At 41.4% G+C, this 26,037-nt stretch overlaps 1 protein-coding gene across 9 annotated transcripts in view; it reads right to left on the reverse strand.

Annotated features, from left to right (window-relative positions):
* Nucleotides 1–26,037, reverse strand: part of SRPK2 (SRSF protein kinase 2) — a 296,676-nt gene that overhangs the window by 36,168 nt on the left and 234,471 nt on the right. For all 9 annotated transcript variants that reach the window (XM_026446893.1, XM_026446892.1, XM_026446891.1 and 6 more), the window contains 4 exons: nt 24,451–24,559; nt 23,291–23,378; nt 22,660–22,747; nt 15,168–15,274 (listed from right to left, as the gene is read on the reverse strand). In XM_026446893.1, the coding sequence (XP_026302678.1) occupies nt 15,168–15,274; nt 22,660–22,747; nt 23,291–23,378; nt 24,451–24,559 (392 nt within the window). The remainder of the gene's footprint in view (nt 1–15,167; nt 15,275–22,659; nt 22,748–23,290; nt 23,379–24,450; nt 24,560–26,037) is intronic.

Consider the following 26,037-nt stretch of genomic DNA (forward strand, 5'->3'; position numbering starts at 1 on the left):
AGTGCTGGGATTACAGGCGTGAGCCACGGTGCCTGGCAACTATCACCACTATTTAAATGACAACACTTTCATTGCTCCAAAAAGAAACAACATATTATAGCATTCACTCCCCATATCCCTCCTACCCCGTCTAACCCTTAGCAACCACTCATCTGCTTGCTGATTCTGAACATATCCTATAAATGGAATCATGTAAAGTATTTTTTGTAACTGGCATCATGTTTTCAAGTTTGACTCTTGTGCTGCATGTATTAGTACTTCACTTATTTTTATTGGCAAATAGTATTCCACTGTATGGAGATATAACATTTTGCTTATTCCTTCACTTCATGAACATTTGGGTTATTTTCACTTCAGGGGCTATAAAAATAACACTGCTATTCACACTCGTGTATACATTTTTGTGTGAACATAGTTTTTTTTGAGGGGAGGTATATACCTAGGAGTTACCATAATTAGCTCATACCGTGCCTCTATATTTAGCTTTTTGATAAACTGCCAAAGTGTTTTCCACAGCGGCTGCATCATTTTACATTCCTATCACCAGTGTATAAGGGTTCCAATTCTTCACCCTGAACAACACTATTTTTTTTACTTTATCCACCCAAGTGGATATGCAGTATCTCGTTACAGTTTTGATCTATATTTCCCTGATGGCTAATGATGTCCATACATTTTTAACACTGCAAGAGAAGGGGTGCTTGATTTAAATAGAAAATAGCCTTAGTATCTAGACAATGCTACAGCATCATACTAAAAGAAAGTGATGAACCACGATATTCATATTTATCATATTAAAACAATCAATCAAAAACTTACAGTGTCAGTGACCTGAATACAAGGTCAATGTTTTTCTATAATTATTTCCACTGGAGAATAATTTTTTCAATTATTTCCATAAACAAAATTTATTTTTACAAAACAGATCACGTTCTCATATGAGCATTAGAAATTCCAAATGTTAAGCAAATATTACATCAATCACCATTCAAACAATGAATCGAATAGGCATTTTGTTCACAAGAGACAGGAAGTGTTGTATGTTTCACATCATCCAACACTGAAATATTCCCAGTTTAATCGACAGTCTGTTATCAGGAAGGCATCTGATCAACAGTAGGCTATTAGTAGTTAGCCTACTGTTAGTAGAAGCTTAAAGTAGCATTATGTAAGTGAGAGGGAACAAAGATTTCACAAGGAAAATGAAAACAAGAATATCTGTCTCTTAAAAAGGATCAAAATGCCTACAAACATTTAAAACAACTTCATCTTAGGGAGTATTTTTACATAAATTCACTGAATGTGCATTGGCTGAGCTCCTATCACACGCCATTATTCCAGGTGTTTGATATATAAAAGCTCCCAGGCTTCATGTTGCTTACAGTCCTCATATCCTCACAGAGCTTACCAATTCAGGATGGGAAATGAGTATGAGGGGTGGGGGAATTGGCCAAAAAAAAACCAAGATGAATCATGGGCATGGCAAATATGATTTAATAAGACATTGACAAGTTCCTGGTAAGTACCAATAAAGTAGATAAAACTAGGATAAGATTTTAAGACTTTTGAGTTTTTGCCTTAGAATATTTACTGTTTTGGATAATACTGCAATTAGGATATGTTTAAATTACATTTAAAATGTCAAGGCTGCGCTCGGCCCTGCCTTGTAATCCCAGTGCTTCGGGAGGCCGAGGCAGGCAGATCACTTGAGGCCAGGTGTTCAAGACCAGCCTGGCAAACATGGTGAAACCCTGTCTCTACTAAAAACACAAAAAAATTGCACAGGCATAGTGGCACAGGCATGGTAGCACACGCCTGTAATCCCAGCTATGCAGGAGGCTGAGGCACAAGGCGGAGGTCACAATGAGCTGAGATCATGGCACTGCACTCCAACCTAGGCAACAGAATAAAACTCTGTCTCAAAAGAAAAAACAAATAGAATGTCAAAGGACCAATAGTAAGAAAGATAACATTATGTAAAATATTTCCATGGAGAACATGGTTACACTCCTGAAGGAAACACAATCCAATGGGCTCATGTTATTCAATGACATTCATGCATCTTCCTGGTACAAACTGAATAATATGTGGAGTTTTATATCTGAACAGCCAAAGAGATTCTAAAAAGTACAAGAAATTAATGGAGAGGCACACTGATGATGTCCAGCCCACAGAGGTCAAAGGAATACAATTTTTGAAAAATATTAGTTTTCTGACTAAAATTATATTTCGGTATCAAATACTATCTCAAGGTAAAAATGTCAGTACCTTTCTTTCCTAAATATCTTTGATCATTTTCTCATGTACAAGAGTTTGTTTCTTTCACAGTTCAAAGGCTGATTCGCTGTGCAGGAGGCTACACAGTTAAGAGTTTATGTGCCTCAGTATGCAATGCGTTCACATGAGGTCCCAATGACAAATGATGCACCTCATGACAAGCAAGAAGTGATCTCAGTAAAAATTTAAAGTTCAAGATTTTAAAAAAATATTGGGTACTGCACTCAACTGGGCTAACTTTCCTTAAACAGCAATGGGTAATACACACAAGGAAAATACTTTGCCATGGGGACAAATAAAGTTAGTTAAGATAATTCAAACCATTAAAGGAAATGGCAACAGGGCAGTGTTAAAAACATGACCTTGGACTCAGACTGCTCTTAAACTCCTGCTCAACCATTTACTCATTGTGCTACCCCTGGGCAAGCTGTTTCAGCTGTTTGAGCTTTCATTCTTGTCTATAAGAGGGGGAAACATACTGTTACACACAAATATAGCAATAAGCATTAATCTATGGAGGCCGGGTGTGGAAGCTCACGCCTGTAATCCCAGCACTTTAGGAGGCAGGCGGATCAGGAGGTCAGGAGATCAAGACCATCCTGGCTAACATGGTGAAACACCATCTCTACTAAAAATACAAAAAAAATTAGCCGGGTGTGGTGGCGGGCACCTGTAGTCCCAGTAACTTGGGAGGCTGAGGCAGGAGAATGGCATGAACTCAGGAGGCGGAGCTTGCAGTGAGCCAAGATTGAGCCACTGCACCACTCCAGCCTGGGCAACAGAGCGAGATGGAAAACTCACAAAAACAAAGTCTAGCACACAAGAAACTTAAATGGTAAAACTTATCTAATTCAGAAGACTTATACTGATACTGACTTACTGAATTATGATTTTCCATCACTTTTTTAAAAAATTTATTTATTTTTAGAGATGGGATCCCACTATGTTCCCCCAGGCTGGAGAGCAGTGGCTATTCAGAGGTGTAAGCATAGCACACTGTAGCCTCAAGTGCCGAGACCAGCTCGATCGGGGAGACCCTAATCCATTGGCACTAGAGGAATTAAAGACACACACACAGAAATACAGAGGTGTGAAGTGGGAAATCAGGGGTCTCATAGCCTTCAGAGCTGACAGCACCGAACAGAGATTTACCCACATATTTATTAACAGTAAACCAGTCATTAGCATTGTTTCTACAGATATTAAATTAAAAGTATCCCTTATGGGAAACAAAGGGATAGGCCAAATCAAATGATAGGTTGGGCTAGTTAACTGCAGCAGGAACACGCCCTTAAGACTCAGATGGCTCATGCTATTGTTTTTGTCTTAAGAATGCCTTTAAGTGGTTTTCCACCCTGGGCGGGCCAGGTGTTCCCTACCCTCATTCCGGTAAACCCACAACCTTCCAGTGTGGGCGTCATAGCCATTATGAACATATTACAGTGCTGCAGAGATTTTGTTTATGGCCAGTTTTGGGGCCAGTTTATGGCCAGATTTTGGGGGACTTGCTCCCAACATGCAAGCTTCTGGTCTCAAGTGATCCTCCTGCTTCAGCCTCCCAAGTAGCTGGGATTAAAGTGTGAGCCACCACATCTAGCTTCCTAAGTCACTTATTAAAGTTCTCTGGGTTGGCCGGCATGGTGGCTTGCACCTGTAATTCCAGCACTTTGGGAGGTCAAGGCAGGTGGATCACCTGAGGTCTAGAGTTCAAGACCAGCCTGGCCAACACGATGAAACCCCGTCTCTACTAAAAATACAAAAATAAGCCAGGCGTGGTGGCGCATGCCTGTAACTGCAGCTACTCGGGAGGCTGAGGCAGGAGAATCATTTGAACCCGGAAGGCGGCAGTTGCAGTGAGCTGAGATCGCATCACCACACTCCAGTATGGGCAACAGAGTGAGGTTCTGTCTCCAAAAAAAAAAAATTATCTGGTCTCAGTTGTTTCAATTTCTAATATAAAAGGGCTGTACTTGATAACCTGTATGGTATATCTCAGCAACAAAACTTTGATTCCATAATTTAATTTTGAACTATTTTTTTTTCTTTTTTTGAGATGGAGTCTCACTTTATCACCTAGGATAAAGTACAGTGGCACGATCTCAGCTCACTGCAATCTCCACCTATTGGGTTCAAGCGATTCTCCCGCCTCAGCCTCCCTAGTAGCTGGGATTACAGGCGTGTGTCACCACTCCCAGCTACTTTTTATATTTTAGTAGAGAGAGAGTTTCACCATATTGGTCAGGCTGGTCTCAAACTCCTGATCTCAGGTGATCCACCCATTTCGGCCTCCCAAAGTGCTAGGATTACAGGCATGAGCCACCATGCCCAGCCTGAACTTTAATGGTTTTATTTTCCAAAACAGCATTTATCTTTACCAGTGAAGCTTAAAGTAATAATGCACCCCAGAATCAACCAACATTGATGGACACTCCTACAATTATTTATACAAGATAACTGTGACAATGGGAAAAACAAAAATACAAAACAAAAAGGAATCATGTTTCATCCCCAAGGATAGATCTCCCCTTGCAAAATCTGACAGAGTTAAGTCTTTACTAATTCTTCCCTCTGTTGCTTTTACTTGTCAAATCACAGTATGTTCATCTTTCTTGACTAAAATCCTTAATACGGCTGGGCACAGTGACTCATGTCTGTAATCCCAGCACCTTGGGAGGCCGAAATGGGCGGATCACAAGGTCAGGAGATCCAGTCCATCCTGACCAACATGATGAAACCCGGTCTGTACTAAAAATACAAAAATTAGCTGGGTGTGGTGGTGCATGCCTGTAATCCCAGCTCTTCAGGAATCTGAGGCACAAGAATCACTCGAACCCAGGAGGCAGAGGTTGCCGTGAACCGAGATCGCGCCGCTGCACTCCAGCCTGGGCGATACAGTGAGACTCCATCTCAAAAACAAACAAGAAACCTTAATACTTGGTGCCAGCAGGAGGCAGCAGCGATCCTTTGGCTGCCAGGGAAGCTGAGATCAACCTAAGCCCAGATGGGCCAGGGACATGACTCTCAATCATCCCACTCAGGAAGCCAGTTCACACACGAGGAACAAGTGCCAGGTTTCTCTGGGTAAAGTCACACTTTAACTTCAGCAGCAGTGCAGAAAAGAAGGCCAAATCTAGGGCTGGGAGCTAGAAGCCCCAAGTCCTGTTCCAAATTAACTAGCTGCAGGCTCAGAGAAGGTTCCTTCTTTTCCCTGAACCTCAAATTCATCTTCAAAATAAGGGGCTTGGTAAAAATGGTCTCAAAGCTTTCTTTCCGTACATCAACATCTGTGTCAGATACCATCTATTACTGGTCTTCACAACACAAATCTGCCCCTCTCCACCACAACTTGATTGAAATAGGTCCTGTAATCTTGTAGGTTAAGTGCGGAAAGAGTCAAGCATAATGTGGAAACTCCTCTAAAGACTGTCTCCCTGGCCTTGCTCACAGCCCAGAGAGCAAAGCTTCCCCCAAAATTCTGAACTGTAAAAAGAAATAGAATGAGAGCAACTTTCCGAATTATGCTCCGCTACTGGTGATAAGTGGGGGACTTTGTTCCTCCCACACCTGAACAAAGGACACAGGGCAAGGAGACTGTCTCCTCCTACTCTGTGGGTAACAGAACCTAATGAAGCACCCAGAGAAACCCATGTGGGCAGCCAGACGGGCTGGCAGAGGAAGGAGGCGACCCCAAGTAAGAGTTTTTCATTGAGGATATTAATTACTTGTGGGTGTGGAGGACACCAGAGGGGCTCTCTGCAAGCCTAGAAGTTTCCTGCTGGAAACGCTGAGGCTTCCACTAGATTTCCCTTCCAGAGTAAAACAGACAAGGCAGGTCCCACCAACTGCCTGTGAAAACCAAGATGTTAAACTCAACGGAGCTTGGAAATACCTGTTACAATAAAAGAGGACAAGAGCCAGAGACATGCTCAAACCAAAAATCCAGGGGACGGCATCCTTACCCACATTGTCCTGAAATATCCTCTGCTCCTTTTTCTTTCTATCTCTAACTGGTGAGAATTAATGAGAAAATCCAGCAGCTGTACTTCTGAATGTCATCAGAAAGTTAAAGCTGCTGTGTCCAGCACTGGGACTGCACAAAGCAATGGGTCAGGAAAGCAGCTTAGTCCCTTGAAACGGAGCCACCTTGCCATATTTCCTGAGTCGAGGGCTCAACATCCTGAGGAGAAATTCCAAGTCAATACAGCATCATGTGCACTACCATGCTGAACAAACCCAGTAATATAAAAATGTTTACCAAATTGACATGAAAGCCTTCTGGTCTGAACTTGAACAATACTAGTTCAATCATAATAAAATTTGCTGATAAACAGGGCCACTGAAAGAATTAAAATGGTAAATAAATACTAAGTATAGACAAAATCAGCCAATGATACATGATACCAGTGGGAGGACCTACAGGGCACCGCCGTGACTCTTGGCATACTCGAAGGTTGCACCCCAAAGGGAAAGGTCTGGAAAAATACTGGGGTTTAAAGGTCTCATCTGGTTACATATTATAATAGCTACTTCACAAAATCTAATAGCTGTACTTTTTTTGTTTGTTAGGAGACAGGGTCTCTCTGTCGCCCAGGCTGAAGAACAGCAGTGACACAATCTCGGCTCACTGCAACCTCCGCATCCTGGGTTCAAGCAATTCCTGCCTCGGCCTCTCAAGTAGCTGGGACTACAGGCGCATGCTGCCACGCCCGGCTAAGTTTTAGTAGAGACAGGGTTTCACTGTGTTGCCCTGGCTGGTCTCAAACTCTTGAGCTCAGGCAGTCCGCCCGCCTTGCCCTCCCAAAGTGCTGGGATTACAGGCATGAGCCACCACGCCTGGCCTAATGGCTGTACTTTTAAACAATCTGATTACTAGCTCTACTATTAAGGAACAAGGAAACCATTTACCATAGAGACAAAAATGCACACTTTTCACTGACATATTACAATTTAAAATCATCTCAATCTTTCTATGTAGGACATTTTACACTACCCTGCAGTTAAGAGCATGGATTCTGGAACTACACCATCTGGATTCAAATCCTGGATCCACCACAATAACTATGGGACTCTGAGGAAGATTTGTATCTCTACTGTGCAACATCCTGGGTAGAGTGAAGATAGTAACACCACTGGCCTCATAAGGTCATGGTGAGGACTAAATATCATGATACAAATAAAGAACTTAAAACAATCAGTGCCCGAAAAGAACACAGTAAGTGCTAGTTACAATCATGATAACAGAAAGAGTAATAATATAATTTTAAAATCCTGGGCTACAGCTATAATTGCTAGTTTTTTCACCAATGTAGCAAAATCACCAAAATGCAAGCCTTGCCCTTGGCAAGCTTCATTTAACTAATGGCAAGCAGCCATGTTCTTACAAGGTTTCTGTAAAGAGCAATGAACTAAACCATAATCTCTTTAAGTAAAACCCCAGCTACCTTTTCAATTACACAAGAAAGTCAAAGCCACTTTTAAAGAGTGCCAAAGAATTTTAAAGAAACCATCACCGGAGGTCTATCTTTTAATGTACTACAAATAATGACAACACAAACATTTCTTTTTGCAGTGTTAGAAAAAAAAAAGTAAGAGGTGGACATAAAATAGACCTCAATACAGTGACTTAAAAAAAATAGGAAGGTGCACAGTCACAAGACTCCATGGGTAAGGCCAGAGAAGCAGCCATCAGGCAGGCCTGGGAGTGGGCTGCACATGGCACTCTAGGGTCATCACCAGAAGCCGCCAGGATGGCCTCCTTCTGCCACAGCACAGTCACCATGGCTACATGGGGACAGCTAAGAACTGATCAGAGGATTAACAATAGCATATAGAAAACCCAGAAAAAGCAATTGATCAAATTCCATCATTACTTTTGAAAAATAAACAAGTGGTACTATTTATGTCAGCCCTTTAAATCACAGGAAGATCAGCCATTTTCTAAAGAGTAAGGGAAACATGCTTTTTCCTTCATTTAAGGAAAGACACCAAGATACTTCTTGGCCACTTAATATATAAAGGAAGACACAAAGAGATGTGAAACTCACAATACATGATCCTGGAGTTTAGGAGACAAGATGGCTACTTTGTGTTACTATGATGGATGCTTTAGAAGTCCACACTTACTTTTTTTTTTTTTGAGACAGATTCTCACTGTGTTACTTAGGCTGGAGTGCAGTGGTGCAACCTTAGCTCACTGCAACCTCCACCTCCTGGGTTCAAGTGATTCTCCTGCCTCAGCCTCCCAAGTAGCTGGGACTACAGGTACGTACCACCAAACCCAGCTAATTTTTGTATTTTTGGTAGAGATGGGGTTTCACCATATCGGTCAGGCTGCTCTAGAACTCCTTACCTCATGATCTGCCTGCCTTGGCCTCTCAAAGTGCTGGGATTACAGGCATGAGACATTGCACCTGGTCCATCCTTATTCTTGTTTGTCTGTTTGTTTTGAGACAGAATTTTGCTATTGTGGCCCAGGCTGGAGTGCAATGGCACGATCTCGGCTCACTGCAGCCTCCACCTCCAATGTTCAAGCGATTCTCTTGCCTCAGCCTCCCAAGTAGCTGGAACGACAGGTACATGCCACCACTCCCAGCTAATTTTTTATATTTTTAGTAGAGACAAGGTTTCACCATGTTGGCCAGGCGGTCTTGAACTCCTGACCACAGGTGATCCACCCCCTCAACCTCCCAAAGTGCAGGGATTACAGGCATGAGCCGCCACACCCGGCCCCCTTATTCTTAATCTCCACAATCAAACCACAAATTATGCATTACTATTTTGAGTTTACAAATGAGGAAACAGGCTCACAGAGGCTAAGTAACTTGATCAGGAGTACAAGATTGAAGTGCCAAAGCTACGATGCTAAGTCTGTCACCAAAGCACACACACCTTATACTTTCTCTTATCCCAATGGTTCTCAATGAGAGGAAAACTGGCAAAGTTCAGAGATATTTTTAATTGCCACAACCAGGGATGGTGATAGCTGATACTGGCATCTGAAGGGTAGATGCCAGGGATGCTGCTAAACATCCTACAATGCACAGGAAAGTCTCCCACAATTAAAATTATCTTGTCTGAAGTGTCAGTAGAGCTAGGGTTGACATGTGGCCTACAAGTAGTTATGGGACCAAATGTGAGCTGAAGGTATTTCAAGGAGGGAAGGCATATCCCCCTCTTGACTGGGTACTGTGAGAAGCCTTTGTCACAATGGTGGGATTCTGGCTGAGTCTTAAAAATGTGGGTAGACAAGGATGGCATTTCTGGCAGCCTAGGACAAAAGAAATGATCAAAGTCGTGGAGATAAAAAATGGCAAGGTGCCATTTAGGGGTCAAGATGATTATCATTAAGTACTTTCTGTAACTACCTACAAAATAAAACCAGTAAACATTTACAAATAAAAATTCTGGTAAATCTGCACATTACAAATGTTTGGGACGTCTTTGAATACTCACAAAAAATGTAAGCTGGTAGATTCCAGAGGGCAATAGGGTACCTGAGGGACATCACTTTTTGTCTGCAAGGGGAAATACAGGCTGACACCAGATGACATTAGATCTTAAACAGGTTCCCAGAAAGAAAAGTGACTTAACTTCTACCGGACATAGGCCCAGTGCATTTCCAAACTTACTACAGGCTCATAGTAAGTTTATTACATAAAACTCATTATATAACAGCCAAAATGGTAAATCCATGAGCTCTGAAGCCAGACTATCTGGGTTTGAATTCCTGCTCCACCACTCAGCACTTTTTAAGTGACTTCCTAACTAGGGGCAAGTTACTTAACCTCTCTGGACTTCTGTTTCCACTTGATGAAATCAGGAAAGTAGTAACATCCATTTCACAGGGTTACTGTGAGGAACTCAACTATGTAAAGTACTCAAATTATACCTGGCACATAGTAAGCACCAAATTAACTATTTGCTACTACTAGCAGTACTATCTCTCATTACATCTTTACAATAAACTAATGAGGAAGGTACTATTTTTGTTTTTTTGTTTTTAAAGAGACAGTCTTGTTCTGTCACACAGGCTAGAGTGCAGTAGCACCATCACGGCTCACTGCAGCCTTGACCACTTGGGCTCAAGTGATCCTCCGACCTCAGTCTCCCAAGTAGCTGGGACCACAGATGCATGCCATCATACCCGGCTAATTTTTAAATTTTGTTTTATAGAGACAGAGTCTTGCAATGTTGCCCAGGTTGGTCTTGAACTCCTGGTCTCAAGCAATCCTCCCACTTCAACCTTCCAAAGTGCTGGGATTACAGGGATGAGCCACCATGCCTGGCTGGTATCATTATTTTTACCACTTTTTTTTTTTTTTGTTTTTTTGTTGAGACGGAGTCTCGCTCTATCACCCAAGCTGGAGTGCAGTGGCCAGATCTCAGCTCACTGCAAGCTCCGCCTCCCGGGTTCCCGCCATTCTCCTGCCTCAGCCTCCTGAGTAGCTGGGACTACAGGCGCCCGCCACCTCGCCCGGCTAGATTTTTGTATTTTTTTTAGTAGAGACGGGGTTTCACCGTGTTAGCCAGGATGGTCTCGATCTCCCGACCTCGTGATCCGCCTGTCTCGGCCTCCCAAAGTGCTGGGATTACAGGCTTGAGCCACCGCGCCCGGCCATTTTTACCACTTTTATTGATGATGAAATTGTGGTTTGCAGAAGTTAGGTAACTTGGCCAAAGCCCTTTGGTGAAATTAGAGTATATTTGATTCCAAACCCAAGCTCTTAATAACTCCATATATTGCTTCATGAAGGCCAAGAACATAAAGCTTTAGCAAGCAGGCAATGGGAAGCCACTAAAGGATTCTAAATGGGAATATGAGTCATTAAAGCAAGGTTTTACTTGCAATAGAAAGGAGAATAAACCGTAACAGGGACCAGGAATTGGACAGGCTGTATGCACAGAGAGCCAAGAGAAGCCTGTGAAAAGGTACTGGCTGGAGGTGACAAGGCCCTGAACTAAGGAGGAGAGCAAACGAAATACAAAGAACATCAAGAGAAAAAGACATGGCAAAGTAGAGTTCAACAGGTGGGTTCCTGGGGAAGCACAGCAAGTGATAGAGTAAAGGGAATGACTGGAACCTGGTCAGCTATCCCCGACTCTTAAGAAGAAGGTCTACAGTGAAAGGATACTAAGAAAATACTAAGAAAATTGGTCTGCTCTGGCTTGTTCTGGGAAATGATGTAACTGTGTCAGTCTGCAATAAAAAATCTTCCTAGCACCACCCAGGAGAAAGAAACACTGAAAACACAGGCTGAATCAAAGGGGGTGAAGGGAAACCTCAGGTAAGTAGATTATTAACTGAGATAAGTAATTTCTTGAACAACTTACTACACTGAAAGTTCTGCGTAAGCTTAGGGGAAAAACATTCAGATTCCACGATAATATTTTTCTTAAATAAAGATGGATCCACACACACAAAACCAAAACCAAACCAAATCCCATTAACACTGCATATGGCCGGGCGCGGTGGCTCAAGCCTGTAATCCCAGCACTTTGGGAGGCTGAGACGGGTGGATCACGAGGTCAGGAGTTCGAGACTATCCTGGCTAACACGGTGAAACCCCGTCTCTACTAAAAAATACAAAAAAAAAACTAGCCAGGCGAGGTGGCGGGCGCCTGTAGTCCCAGCTACTCGGGAGGCTGAGGCAGGAGAATGGCGTAAACCCAGGAGGCGGAGCTTGCAGTGAGCTGAGATCCGGCCACTGCACTCCAGCCCGGGCCACAGAGCCAGACTCCATCTCAAACAAACAAACAAAAAAAAACACTGCATATAAGAACAAAGTGCAGACCACATTACAGGATCAAATTTTCAGCATGAATTTTTCTGAACTAAAGAAATAATACAAGAGCTCTTTCTAAATTTCCACAAAAAACAGGGTACATGAATTTCAGTGAGGATAACACATGCATTGGCCAGGTGTGGTATAATCCTAGCAACTTTGGGAGGCTGAGGTGGGAAGACTGCTTGAATCCACGAGTGGCCTCAAGAGACCAGCCTGAGCAATACAGTGAGACACCATCTCTACAAAAAAAATAAAAATTAGCTGGCATGGTGGTGCATGCCTGCAGTCCCAGCTACTAGGGAGGCTGAGGTGGGAGGATCACTTGAGCTCAGGAGGCCGAGGCTGCAGTGAGCTGTGATTGACCACTGCACTCCAGCCTGGGTAACAGAGCAAGACCCTGTCTCGAAAAACAAAATCAAAATGAAGAACACACGTTAACTTATTTAATCTTCGGTTCATTCAACAAGGATGCACTGAGGTTCCACTGAACCTCAGATTTTCGTCTTTCAACTTAGAGACTCTTTCAACTTACTAAGGCCAGATTTTGTTTTTCTTCTCTAGAAGATAAAATAAACATCAATGGCTTATCTGTGAATTCACCATTTTTGTTTTTTTGAGATGGAGTCTTGCTCTGTTGCCCAGGCTGGAGTGCAGTGGCATGATCTCAGCTCACTGCAACCCCCACCTCCCAGGTTCAAGCAATTCTCCTGCCTCAGCCTGCTGAGTAGCTGGGATTACAGGTGCGTGCCAGCATGCCTGGCTAATTTTTCTGTTTTCAGTAGAGACGGGGTTTCATCATACTGGCCAGGACTCCATGATCCGCCCGCCTCGGCCTCCCAAAGTGCTGGGATTACAGGTATGAGCCACCGTGCCTGGACAAATTCACCTTCTTACACACTAAGCCTAAAGGGTGGTGGTGCGGTCAGTCACTTAAGGCAACAGCAGGCCCCTCTGAAAGCACGAGGTTCTGGGAAATGATAAGCCTGCGGGAAATACATGCAGGCAGCTATTTCTAAAAGTATTCAGTATTTGCTAGAATATGTAATTCCTTTAATATTTTCAAGATTTATTAAAAATAATTAGGAGATTCTTCCCAAGTTTTAACAATTTAAACAAACAACAAAAGTTTTGTTTGTTGTTTAAAACAAACAACAAAAGTTTTGTTTGTTTGGTTTTTTTAAAGAGTTGAGTTGCTGCTAAATGTTACAAATAATACAATAGTCTTATCTGGGGATCAAATAATTCCAGTCAACATACTAATTTCTACCCTCACCACACAACCTCTTCTACATTAAAGTTGTTCATTTGAGATATTAGCCTGTCGAAATAATGAATAAAAATGCTACTATTTGAAAGCTAAGGGCAAACAGATTCAGTACTAAACAAAAGTTAGCCACAAATCTAGGCCCACATGTATACCTAGCATAATATTACATAGAAGCACCTCAATCCAACTGACATAGAAGACACTGTAGTGAACTTTTCTCTCTCCAGCCCTCTTCTCAAGTAACATTGGTAGTGTTACAGAATAAGCTGCCAATTTTCCGTACAAGGCTGGGCGCAGTGGTTCATGCCTGTAATCCCAGCACTTTGGAAGGCAGAGGCAGGCAGATTGCATGAGCTCAGGAGTTTGAGACCACCCTGGGCAACATGGTGAAACCCTGTCTCTACTAAAACTATAAAAATTAGCTGGGCGTGCTGGCAGGCGCCTATAGCCCCAACTACTCAGGAGGCTGCAGTGAGCTGAGATCGCACCACGGCACTCCAGGCTGGGTGACAGAGCGAGACTCCCTCTCCAAAAAAAAAAAAAAAAGTCCGTACAAAAGGAAAAAGTGAAGAGATGAACATACAGGCAGCCTAAACAAAGTTATCTGTACACAAATTCAACAGAAATATCAAAAATGCTTTTACTACACAAATTTAAACTTCAAAATTTTTATGGGCAATAAATAGAATACATACTGATTCCATGCAGAAAACTGGAATGGGCAAACACTGCTAATTAGGAGGAATTCTTCCATCCATGCATACTTTCATCCTACAGATGTTTACTAGAGCATCATCTCTAAGCCTGACCCTACTTGAGGGTTTTCTTTTTTTTTGAGACGTAGTCTCGCTCTGCCGCCCAGGCTGGAGTGCAGTGGCTGGATCTCAGCTCACTGCAAGCTCCGCCTCCCGGGTTCACGCCATTCTCCTGCCTCAGCCTCCCGAGTAGCTGGGACTACAGGCGCCGCCACCTCGCCCAGCTAGTTTTTTGGATTTTTAGTAGAGACAGGGTTTCACCGTGTTTGCCAGGATGGTCTCGATCTCCTGACCTCGTGATCCGCCCGCCTCGGCCTCCCAAAGTGCTGGGATTACAGGCTTGAGCCACCGTACTTGAGGGTTTTCTTCTGGCAGGGCAACTGAACAAAACACACATCTAATACAGTTATTTCTACATGAGTTAAACATTTCCATTTTTTTCCCCAGCTTTACTGAGGTACAACTGACAATAAAAACTGAACATATTAGTAGTGTACATGTCTTGAAATATGTGTACACTGTGAAATTACCACAAACAGCTAATTAACCTAATCCAGTATGACAATAATATAGACTCGTGTGTGTGTGTACATGATGAGAACATTCAAGATCTACTCTGTTAACAAATTCCAAGTATACAATAATGTTAACTATAGTCATCACGCTATTAGATCCCCAGAATTTAACCACCTTATAACTGAAACTTTGTACACAACTCTTCAATTATCTATTACTTACTCTCCATCCAAGGATACTTAGTAAATAAACCCAGTAAGTTATTTCTTCTAAATTACTTCCTAATGAACTAAGTGGGATTTTTTTAGTAAAGATATTGAACAAAAACAATTTGATTGTACCATGTCACATACCTTAAAAAAAAAAGACATGCAAAAACATATGCCTGACAATTACATATTGTTCCCTTCACAACAAAAAATGTCATTAAATATTGACATAATAACAGTTCAAAATGTTATGCACTGATACATATGTAATATATATATATATATTCATAAACAGCAATCATGTTGAAAGCCTAACCAATTAGGTACTAGGGCCTAGGGGCTGCATCAGAAGCCTCACCTGTCGAATGATACTCTTCACACAACGTACTGGGAGGCCTTGATAGTTGGATTTGATGATCCACTTGAGGAGATGGTGGCCAAGCACTTCGAAGACCATACAGACATCTGGGACACAGTTAAGGATTGTTTGTGGATGCACTGCTTGGAGTGAGGCAGTTACAGAAAGCAGCATCATTGTGTCACTTGCAAAGCACTTACTATTTTATAAAATACAACATCAACACTATCAATAATACCAAAAGTGAGCAAATGTTGTGTCTCACTTAAATAACAAGAACTGACATTACTAAGCACAGTGGTTTCCCAGTGTCTCAGGGAACTGGTTCCAGGACTGCTCTCGGATACCAAAATCCACACATGCTCGTCTCTTCAGTAAACTGGTGTAGCATACATATAACCTATTCACATCCTTCTATATACTTTATTTTTTTTTGAGACGGACTCTTGCTCTGTAAACCCAGGAGCGCAGTGGCACGATCTCAGCTCACTGAAAGCTCTGCCTCCTGGGTTCATGCCATTCTCCCGCCTGAGTCTCCTGAGTATCTGAAACTACAGGTGCCCGCCACAACGCTCAGCTAATTTTTTTTAATTTTAGTAGAGACGGGGTTTCACTGTGTTAGCCAGGATGGTCTCGATCTACTGACTTCATGATCCGCCCAACTTGGGTTCTCAAAGTGCTGGGATTACAGGCATGAGCCACTGCGCCCAGCCCACATACTTTAAATCATGTCCAGATTACTTATAATACCTAATACAATGTATATGCTCTGTAAATAGTTGTTATACTCTATTTCTTAATTTCTATTACTTTTTACTGGTGTTTCCCAAATATTTTTCATCCAAGGTTTATTAAATCTATGAATGGGGAACCCGCAGATACAAAGGGCTAAGTGTACTTACTCTGTGTCATATATTATTTCACATGTACTCCAAACAACCTTAGGCCATAATGTAATTCACCCCACTGTAGGCATGAGGACATGGCACTTTCTAGGTGTAGAGTGCACTTAGAAAGTGCCAGGTGGCTGAGCCACACTACTGAAGCCTACACTGAGCTGCACTCTCACCCATCTCAGCACACTCCCTGGAAATCGGCCTAATGAAACAGGTAAAACTGAAACCTCCTAGGAACTGACATGAAACAAATACAGAGCTTCAGTATCTTAAGTGTCCTAACTGCCTGCCTAAATTTCTACTTGATAAGCTACTTAAAACAAATTATAAAATAAAAATTTAGTAAACACAGTTAAGACCTATTTAATCTTTTCCTTTAATAATACCTTACATTATACAACTAGATCAATTTTAATACTATAGGCAGGTGTTAAGAATGTATGATCACCATTTAAGACATGGTATTAAGACGTAATCTATAACAACATCATCTCAGGAATCTGGATTTTCTTTTCTTAAAAAGACAAGGTCTCATTATGTTGTGCTAGCTGGACTAGAACTCCTGGGCTAGGCCGGGCGCGGTGGCTCAAGCCTGTAATCCCAGCACTCTGGGAGGCCGAGACGGGCGGATCACGAGGTCAGGAGATCGAGACCATCCTGGCTAACACGGTGAAACCCCGTCTCTACTAAAAACTACAAAAAACTAGCCGGGCGACGTGGCAGCGCCTGTAGTCCCAGCTACCCAGGAGGCTGAGGCAGGAGAATGGCGTGAACCCGGGAGGCGGAGCTTGCAGTGAGCTGAGATCTGGCCACAGCACTCCAGCCTGGGTGACAGAGCGAGACTCTGTCTCAAAAAAAAAAAAAAAGAACTCCTGGGCTAAAGGTAATTCTCTTGCCTTAGCTTCCCAAGTAGTCAGTACTACAGGTGAAAACCACCATGCCCAGCTTAACTTTTTTTTTTGAGACACAGTCTCGTTCTGTCACCCAGGCTGGAGCGCAGTGGTGCGATCTCAGTTCACTGCAACCTCTACCTTCCGGATTCAAGTGATTCTCCTACCTCGGCCTCCCGAATAGCTGGGATTACAGGTGTGTGCCACCACGCCCGGTTGATTTTTCTAGTTTTAGTAGAAACAGGGTTTCAACATGTTGGCCAGGCTGGTCTCAAACTCCTGACCTCAAGTGATCTGCCCACCTTGGCCTCCCAAAGTGCTGGGATTATAGGCATGAGCCACCACACCTGGCCCCAGCTTAATTTTTTAAAAAAAATAGGTGTTTCAGCCTTCACAACTATGACACCTCCAATTTCATTATATATTCGTATCATTTGTACAGGAAGATTTCAAATGGCTCTGAAACCTTTTGAGAACATTTTGTTCATCCCTGGAGTCTTACAGTTGACTTTAGAATCAAAAAAGTAGCTGATTTGATCAACTATAATAACTGAATATACTATGTTAAAACAGTATTATTTTAAATATTTTTAGTGAAAAAGAGAAAAATCTTTCTATCCTGTTGAAGAACGTAAGCACTACAGATTTATGCGCAGATTATCTAAAGCCAGAAGTTTCTTACTATTTCCCAGGATCATTACAAAAATGGCAGATTAGTTAAGGACTAAATTTAGCAGCAGGCATAGGGCGAGGCCCAGGACATCCAAAACATAACCTAAGTCTTCTCAAAGCACTGGCACATCTGGACTATGATGACTACTTAGCATTTTGCTTCAGAGTAAAAATACCCACTAGAATGTATATTTCAAAAACCTCTATTTACCCACAAATTAAGTAGTTTCTCCAAAGAAATGTTCTGTTAGCTGTCCCACAAAGGACCCTGCAGGTTGGACACAGAAGTGACTGCTCTGCCGCTATCTACTTACCGATTTATCTATCTAAAGGGAAAAATATAGTCAGGAGTTAGCAGAAATTAACTGGAGAAAAAGGATGAGGTAACATTAGCAGCCACTGGTACTTCCTAGTATACTCAAGATGAATTTCTAAAAGAAATATGAGGGATTTTCAAAAAGTTTATGGAAAATGTGTATTTTGAAAACACTATGCATAGATTTCAAAAAAATTTTTGCACCAAAATAAACTCATACTAGTTTGTTCACATATCTGAACAGGATCTAGTTTGAGGCACTCACAAGATAACATACCGGTTTGAAAAAAGCTTCTACCAGAGCAACATGAATTCTAAAATCGAAGCAATAACAAACATCAAAGTTATGATGAAGCTTGGGTGAAATCACTGATGCTTTATGGTAAGTTTAAGGGGACAATATCCCAAAGAAATCAGCAGTTTTCAAATCAGTAACCCGTTTTAAGAAGGGATGAGATAATGTTGAAGATGAAGCCTGCAGCGGCAGACCATTCGCATCAATTTGTGTGGAAAAAGTTTGCGGCTGGGCATGGTGGCTCACACCTGTAATCCCAGCACTTTGGGAAGCTGAGGCGGGCACATCACCTGAGGTCGGGAATTCGAGACCAGCCTGACCAACAAGGAGAAATCCCTTCTCTAAAAAAAATAAAAATAGCCGGGCGCGGTTGCTCAAGCCTGTAATCCCAGCACTTTGGGAGGCCGAGACGGGCGGATCACGAGGTCAGGAGATTGAGACCATCCTGGCTAACACGGTGAAACCCCGTCTCTACTAAAAAATACAAAAAACTAGCCGGGCGAGGTGGCAGCGCCTGTAGTCCCAGCTACTCGGGAGGCTGAGGCAGGAGAATGGTGGGAACCCGGGGGGCGGAGCTTGCAGTGAGCTGAGATCCTGCCACTGCACTCCAGCCTGGGCGACAGAGCGAGACTCCGTCTCAAAAAAAATAATAAAAATAAAAAAAAATAAAAATAAATAAATAAAAATACAAAATTAGCCAGGTGTAGTGGCACATGCCTGTAATCCCAGCTACTCAGGAGGCTGAGGCAGGAGAATCTCTTGAACCTGGGAGGCGGAGGTCCTGGTGAGCTAAGATTGCACCATTGCACTCTAGCCTGGGCAACAAGAGCAAAATTTCATCTGAAGAAAAAAACAGTTTGCACTCTAATTGAAAAGGACAGATGACAGAGCAAACAACAGCCAACACCACAGACATCATGACTGGTTCAACTTACGCAATTCTAATTGAAAATTGAAGTTGAGCAAACTTTCCACTCAATGGGTGCCAAAACCACTGTTCCCAGATCAAGACAAGAGCAGAGCTTTCAATGGAAATTTTTTAACAGGTAGGATCAAGATCCTGAAGCATTTCTTCAAAGGACTGTAACAGGACATAAAACATGGTTCTACAGTATAATCCTGAAGACAAAGCACAATCAAAGCAATGACTACCAGGAGGTGGCAGTGGTCCAGTCAAAGCACAAGTGGACTAGTGAAGAGGAAAGGACATTGCAATGGTTTTTTGGTATGCTGAGGCATGTTGCTTGTTGACTTTATGGAGAACCAAAGAATGATAACACCTGCTTATTAAGAGAGTTTTTTGAGAAAGTCAGCGAATGCTTTAGCAGGAAAATACCTGAGAAAACTTCAACTGGCAGTCCTTCTCCACCATGTAAATGTTCCTGTTCATTCCTCTCATCAAATGAGAGCAATTTTGTTAGAGTTTCAGTGGAAACTCATTAGAAATCCACCTTATAATCCTTATTTGGCTACTCTTCATTTTTGTTTCCTAATCTTAAAAAGGGCACCCATTTTTCTTCACTTAATAATGTAAAAAAGATTGCACTGACATGGTTAAATTTCTAAGACCCCTGGTTCTTTGAGGAGCAACTAAATGGCTGGTATCACCATATACAAAAGTGTCTTGAACTTGATGAAACTTATGTGAGAAATAAAGTTTATGTTCTTTATTTTTATCTTTTAATCTAGTTTTTCTATGAACATGATGACATTCCCTCGTATAAAAACCTTCTCAAATATATACAGTGAAGGAAATGCTTCCCTAGTTGATCATGACTTCATAGATGCATAAACTGGATGTCATTCTGGAGTTTAAATCTGGGAAAAAAACCTTATCCTTAGGCTTCTGACATTTGTGAAAGTAAAATATCAAAATGGTGGATCTGTTCCAAACATGATATAAAGAGCAAAAAATCTTAGAGAAGCCAGAAGACCACAGCTATTGACAGAACCTAGCACCCATCAGTCATGTACCTCTGAGTAAGTGGTCCAATTTTCTTGAACCTTGGAAAATGAAAGTACTGCCTACCCCAGGCACACAAAGGGCTATCTCAGAGGACCCAACACCCATATGCAGAAAAAGTATTCAGGAAACTGAAAGAATTATCTCTTCTCTTCATTTTTGCTTTCTTCTCTGAGCTACAGGTTTTGGGATACTTTGCTCTCTGTCACTTCCCCCTGGAGCTACCCTTTGCTAACTCCTCAGGTAGAGGAAGGATAAGGATAACATGCCAACCCTTTCTACAATCCTAATTCACTTCCCCCTGAGTCCCCATCAAAACCAACAAGCACCCACATAACTTAGTAGCATGGTCAAAACTGATCTTCTCAAAAAAGAAAGGAAAGTCAAGAGACACCTTCGCTTGTCTTCTTCCTAGACACACTTCCAAAGACAACTAGTATTAGTGACAGGTGAAGCCAGCTGGACTTCCTGGGTCAAGTGGAGACTTGGAGAACTTTTCTGTCTAGTTATTGGGCTGTAAATGCACCAATCAGTGCTCTGTGTCTAGCTAAATAAAGGATTGTAAATGCACCAGTCAGCACTCTGTAAAAACGCACCAATCAGTGCTCTGTGTCTTGCTAAAGGATTGTAAATGTACCAATCAGCACGCTGTAAAAACGCACAAATCAGTGCTCTGTGTCTAAAGGATTGTAAACGCACCAATCAACAATCTGTAAAAACACACCAATCAGCACTCCGTGTCTAGCTAAAGGATTGTAAACACACCAATCAGCACTCTGTAGAATGGACCAACTGGCGCTCTGTAAAATGGACCAACCAGCAGGACACTGGTGGGGACAAATGAGGGAATAAAAGCTGGCCACCCAAACCAGCAGCGGCAACCCGCTCGGGTCCCCTTCCACGCTGTGGAAGCTTTGTTCTTTTGCTCTTCATAATAAAATCTTGTTGCTGCTCACTCTTTGGGTCTGCACCAACTTTAACAGCTGTAACACTCACGGCAAGGGTCTGCGGCTTCATTCCTGAAGTCAGCAAGACCACGAACCCACCAGGAGGAACAAACAACTCTGAATGCGCCACCTTTAAGAGCTGTAACACTCACTGCGAGGTCCGCGGCTTCACTCTTGAAGTCAGTGAAACCAAGAACCCACCAGAAGGGAACGGACACATTAGGACTAAGGCCATCCTTTTTAAAACACATGAGAAACAACTAAACTTATAGCTGACCAAGAAACACTGTCTTCTATTAAGAGTCACTAACTTCTGTCATGATAATTCAAATACTCTGTGTATCATATTCTAACAAGAAAGAGAAAAATGTAAATTGAACAAATTAATCTTAAACTGAACAACTAAAGTAAGTGAATACAGACTTAGAAGTAAACAATATTGTTAAAAATGATTCTTTAAAAATTCATTTTTGCAATACCAAGGAAATCTGAATGAAGAAATCTCCAATACCAAGGATACCTGATGCGATATCAAGAAATTGTTAATGTCTTTGGTGAGTTTTATGGTTATGTTTAAAGGTTCATATTTTTTCAAAGATTCACAAAGACATTAATAGAAGTAAAAGGACATGACTTCTAGGATTTGCTCTACAATAATTCAGCAAGAAAAAGATAGATGGATCAATTATGGCCAGACCAGGACAATTATTAAACTTGAGGGACAAATTTACAACAATTTACTGCAGTATACTCTCTCTTTCATATATGTTTGAAATTTATCCCAATAAGTTTGTAAAGCAAAACAATAAAGGTATTTTCTATCAAGTACTGGCTTATCTCAGATATATCAAGAAGTATAGAAAATGCATCATTTTACTTTTCCTAAACTTTTGCAATATAGATAACTGGGAATAAAATCAAGAAAACCAAAATGTTTCCATATTCACCTGACAGAAAGATGAGCTTCTGGGGACAATTACTTGAAAGGCTCAGCTGCATAATTCTGGAAACAGAATGTGGCAACTATTAGTACTATTCAGAACTAAGAGCAGTCAAGTGCTACCTTGGGATGTGGACATTTATAGAGCACTTTTCCTTTTATCTTAACCAATGCTCCATTCTCACATGGTGCTCTGCAGCCACTGGGGCACACACAGATTATCCTTGTGCACTGGTTTTTGAAAGTTTAAAACACAAAGAAGTGTTGCTGATGTATGTTTTTATTTACCACTACAAAAAAACTTTTACCACAATTAACAGGAAAAGATCATTAATTCCACACCAAAATTAAGTCAAGTTGTTGTGTTAAAAGTAAGTTTCTAAAATGCTACTATACCAAATACCCCGAAAAGCCATGCAAACCATCCTAGGTGGACCACTTTATAATACTTGACAGCGTTCCTAGAGAGTTAATGTTGAAGGTGATACAGCAGAAAACAGAGATTATAGGAGCTTGAAATATTTTCATTTGTTAAAAGGTAAAAATATAAATAAATCAGGAAGTAAAGGATACGTATCCCATTCATGCCTGAAATCTTGAAGTCGTCAATGAGCTGAACCACCATGTCTTTGTTTGGGTCACTGGGATCACTTTCTCGAACCTATGCCAAGAAAAAGGAGTGCGAGAACACAGAGTTTAAGACAAAGCACGTTTTCCCATTATAACAGCAATACTGTTTAAATACAAGTGTGTTTTAAAATAAAAAATCATCACGAAGTTATAAAGAATAAATTTGATTTATTTTTATTTTTATTTTTTATTTTGAGACAGAGTCTTGCTCTATAGCCCAGTCTGGAGTGCAGTGGTACGATCTCAGCTCACTGCACCCTCTGCCTCCCAAGTTCAAGTGATACTCATGCCTCAGCCTCCCAAGTAGCTGAGATTACAGACGCCCACCACGATGCCTGGCTATTCTTTTGTATTTTTAGTAGAGACGGGGTTTCACCATGTTTGCCAGGCTTGTCTTGAACTCTTGACCTCAACTGATCTGCTCGCCTTGGCCTCCCAAAGTGCTGAGATTATAGGCATGAGCCACCGTGCCCAGCCAAACTTGACTTTAATTTAGTATTAGCCAGAAAAACCTTTCTATAAAATTTTAAGTCATTAAATTTTCTTATATCATTCACATTTTTAAAGTACTTACACATTTGAGCAATTTTATTTCATCCAAGGCTGTCTCCGTATAATGCTGGGCACTTTTTACAACTTTCATTGCAACAAATCTTTTCCCCCTTAAAAAAAAAAAAAAAAAAAAGGTCTATTTATATTATAGGTGAAAGAAATCATTAGTATTCAGGTTGAGCATCCATAATCAGAAAATATAAAATCCAAAATGCCCTAAAACCTAAAACATTATGAGTGTGTCGACATGACGCCACAGTGTAAAAATTCCAACTCTGACTGCAATCAAAACTCAGTAAAAGCTTTGTATGTTGCACAAGATTATTTAAAATGTTGTATAAAACTGCCTTCAGGCTATGTATATGCGGTGTATATGAAATACAATGAATTTTGTGTTTAGATCTGGGTCACATCTCTAAGATAGGTCATTGTGTATATACACAAATATTCCAAACTCCAAAACACTTCTGGTTTCAAAGCATTTCAGATAAGGGATATTCAACTTGTATGCGATCTATCCAATAAACAGAAACATAAGCTTTCCTTTAAAACAGTACTTTTCAAATGGTGGGGCCACATTAAATAGTTGTGTGGGTCAAGACAATCTCTTTTATGCTTTGTTGTTTTGTTTTTTCCCTAATTAAAATAAGACTAGAAAAATATCTGAATTATCACAAATATTATTCACCAACCTAATAGTGAAAACCACTCTCCTCTAACACTTTTGTTTCAGAACACACACACACACACACACACGCACAAAATACATGTGTGTGTGTGTATATATATATGCAGAGTAGCAATGAAGCTTCTCACTATGTGTCATGGCTTTGAAAAGTTAGAAACGACTGATTTGAAAAGCCTATACACTGAAAAGCCTATACTATACATTATGTTTGTCTGATATGGATGAATTACTAGAAAAATAATATAATCCCAATGTAAAACAATTTCAGTGAATTAACTTTGAAATAAAGCTGGAAGCAAGTAATAATTTAAGATTTCAAATGAACTTCAAACTAAGGCAGTGGGGCAGAAAGGAATCTAGTTAGCTGAGGCAGGCCTGTGCTAAGCACTTCACACACCTCAACAAAGCAGTGGTGATCCTCAGCCATACCTTCTTAGAACACATACGTTGAACTACTCCAGGAAACAAATGCACAAAGGACAAAGAACACTTACTGCATATCCCAGCACAGCCAGACAGTAGAGAAGTGCCCCCATCCAAGCTTTCTAATAACATGATACCGGCCATTGAAGAGGTCTCCAATTTTCACTGGATGATAGCCACCTTAAAAAACAAGAAAGAAAGAAAAAAATTCAAAATACTTTAAAAGTAGTAAAAACATTTCATCTCTTTTGTCAATTCTTGATATCATTAAAGAAAGCTCTACATAACACATGCAGACTAAAACACGTTTACTAATACATTATTTTCAGGAATATCTTTCAACAAGAAAAAGTGTTGGCTGGGCGTGGTGGCTCACACCTGTAACCTCAGCACTTTGGGAGGCTGAAGCAGGTGGATCACTTCAGGTCAGGAGTTCGAGACTAGCCTGGCCAACATGGTGAAACCCGGTCTCTACTAAAAATACAAAAATCAGCGGGGCATGGTGGCGAGCACCTGTAGTCCCAGCTACTTAGGAGGCTGAGGGGAGAGAATCACTTGAACCTGGGAGGTGGAGGCTGCAATGAGCCTGAGCAAAAAGTGTGCAACTGCCATCTAGCCTGAGCAAAAAGTGTTCTATCAATTCCTATTAGACTTCTTGTTTTAATTTAAGGAGGCAATGAACCATCCAGCATACCGTAACAATAACTTGAGGTTCCCTATTTACTTATTTTACTTATTTATTTTTAAGACAGGGTCTCACTCTGTTGTCTAGACTGGAGTGCAATGGCAAGATCTCAGCTCACTGCAACCTCTGATTCCCAGGCTCAAGAGGTCCTCCCGCCTCAGCCTCCCAAGTAGCTGGAACTACAGGCACACACCACCATGCCCAGATAATTTTTGTACTTTTTGTAGAGACAGGGTTTCACAACGTTACCCAGGCTGGTCCTGAATTCCCAGGCTCAAGCAATCCGTAAGTCTCCCCTCCCAAAGTGCTGGGATCATAGGCATGAGCCACCACGCTTGGCCAAGGTTCTGTATTTCAATCTAGGTGTGTATGTTATGCACACACCAGCTCTTGGTATTTAAAAACTTTTTTCTCCTAAACAAGTTAAATTCAAATCTTTTTGGATATGTACAAGAAAACTGACAAAAATAAACAATGTTTACTCTGTATAATTCTGCATGCATCAATAGTTTATTCATAACTAACTAGAAACTGTACAATGCATGTCTTAATTTACGCTCTAATAGGGCTTGTTCCTCTCATCACTATTCTGCCAACTTCTAACTCCTGCCTGAAAACATTCTTTACAAATGAAGAAATGAGGCGGGGCACAGTGGCTCACGCCTGTAATCCCAGCACTTTGGGAGGCCAAGGTGGGCAGATCACCTGAGGTCTGGAGTTTGAGAGACCAGCCTGGCCAAGATGGTGAAATCCCGTTTCTATTAAAAATACAAAAAATTAGTCAGGTGTGGTGGCAAACGCCGGTAATCCCAGCTACTCAGAAGGCCGATGAAGAAGAATTGCTTGAACCCAGAAAGCAGAGGTTGCAGTGAGCCAAGATTGTACCATTGCACTCCAGCCTGGGCGACAGAGTGAGACTCCACCTCAAAAAAAAAAGAAAGAAAGAAAAAGAAAAAGAAAAAAAACCATGTAG

Source organism: Piliocolobus tephrosceles, chromosome 8 (assembly GCF_002776525.5).
Source record: "Piliocolobus tephrosceles isolate RC106 chromosome 8, ASM277652v3, whole genome shotgun sequence".
Taxonomy (NCBI): Eukaryota; Metazoa; Chordata; class Mammalia; order Primates; family Cercopithecidae; genus Piliocolobus; species Piliocolobus tephrosceles.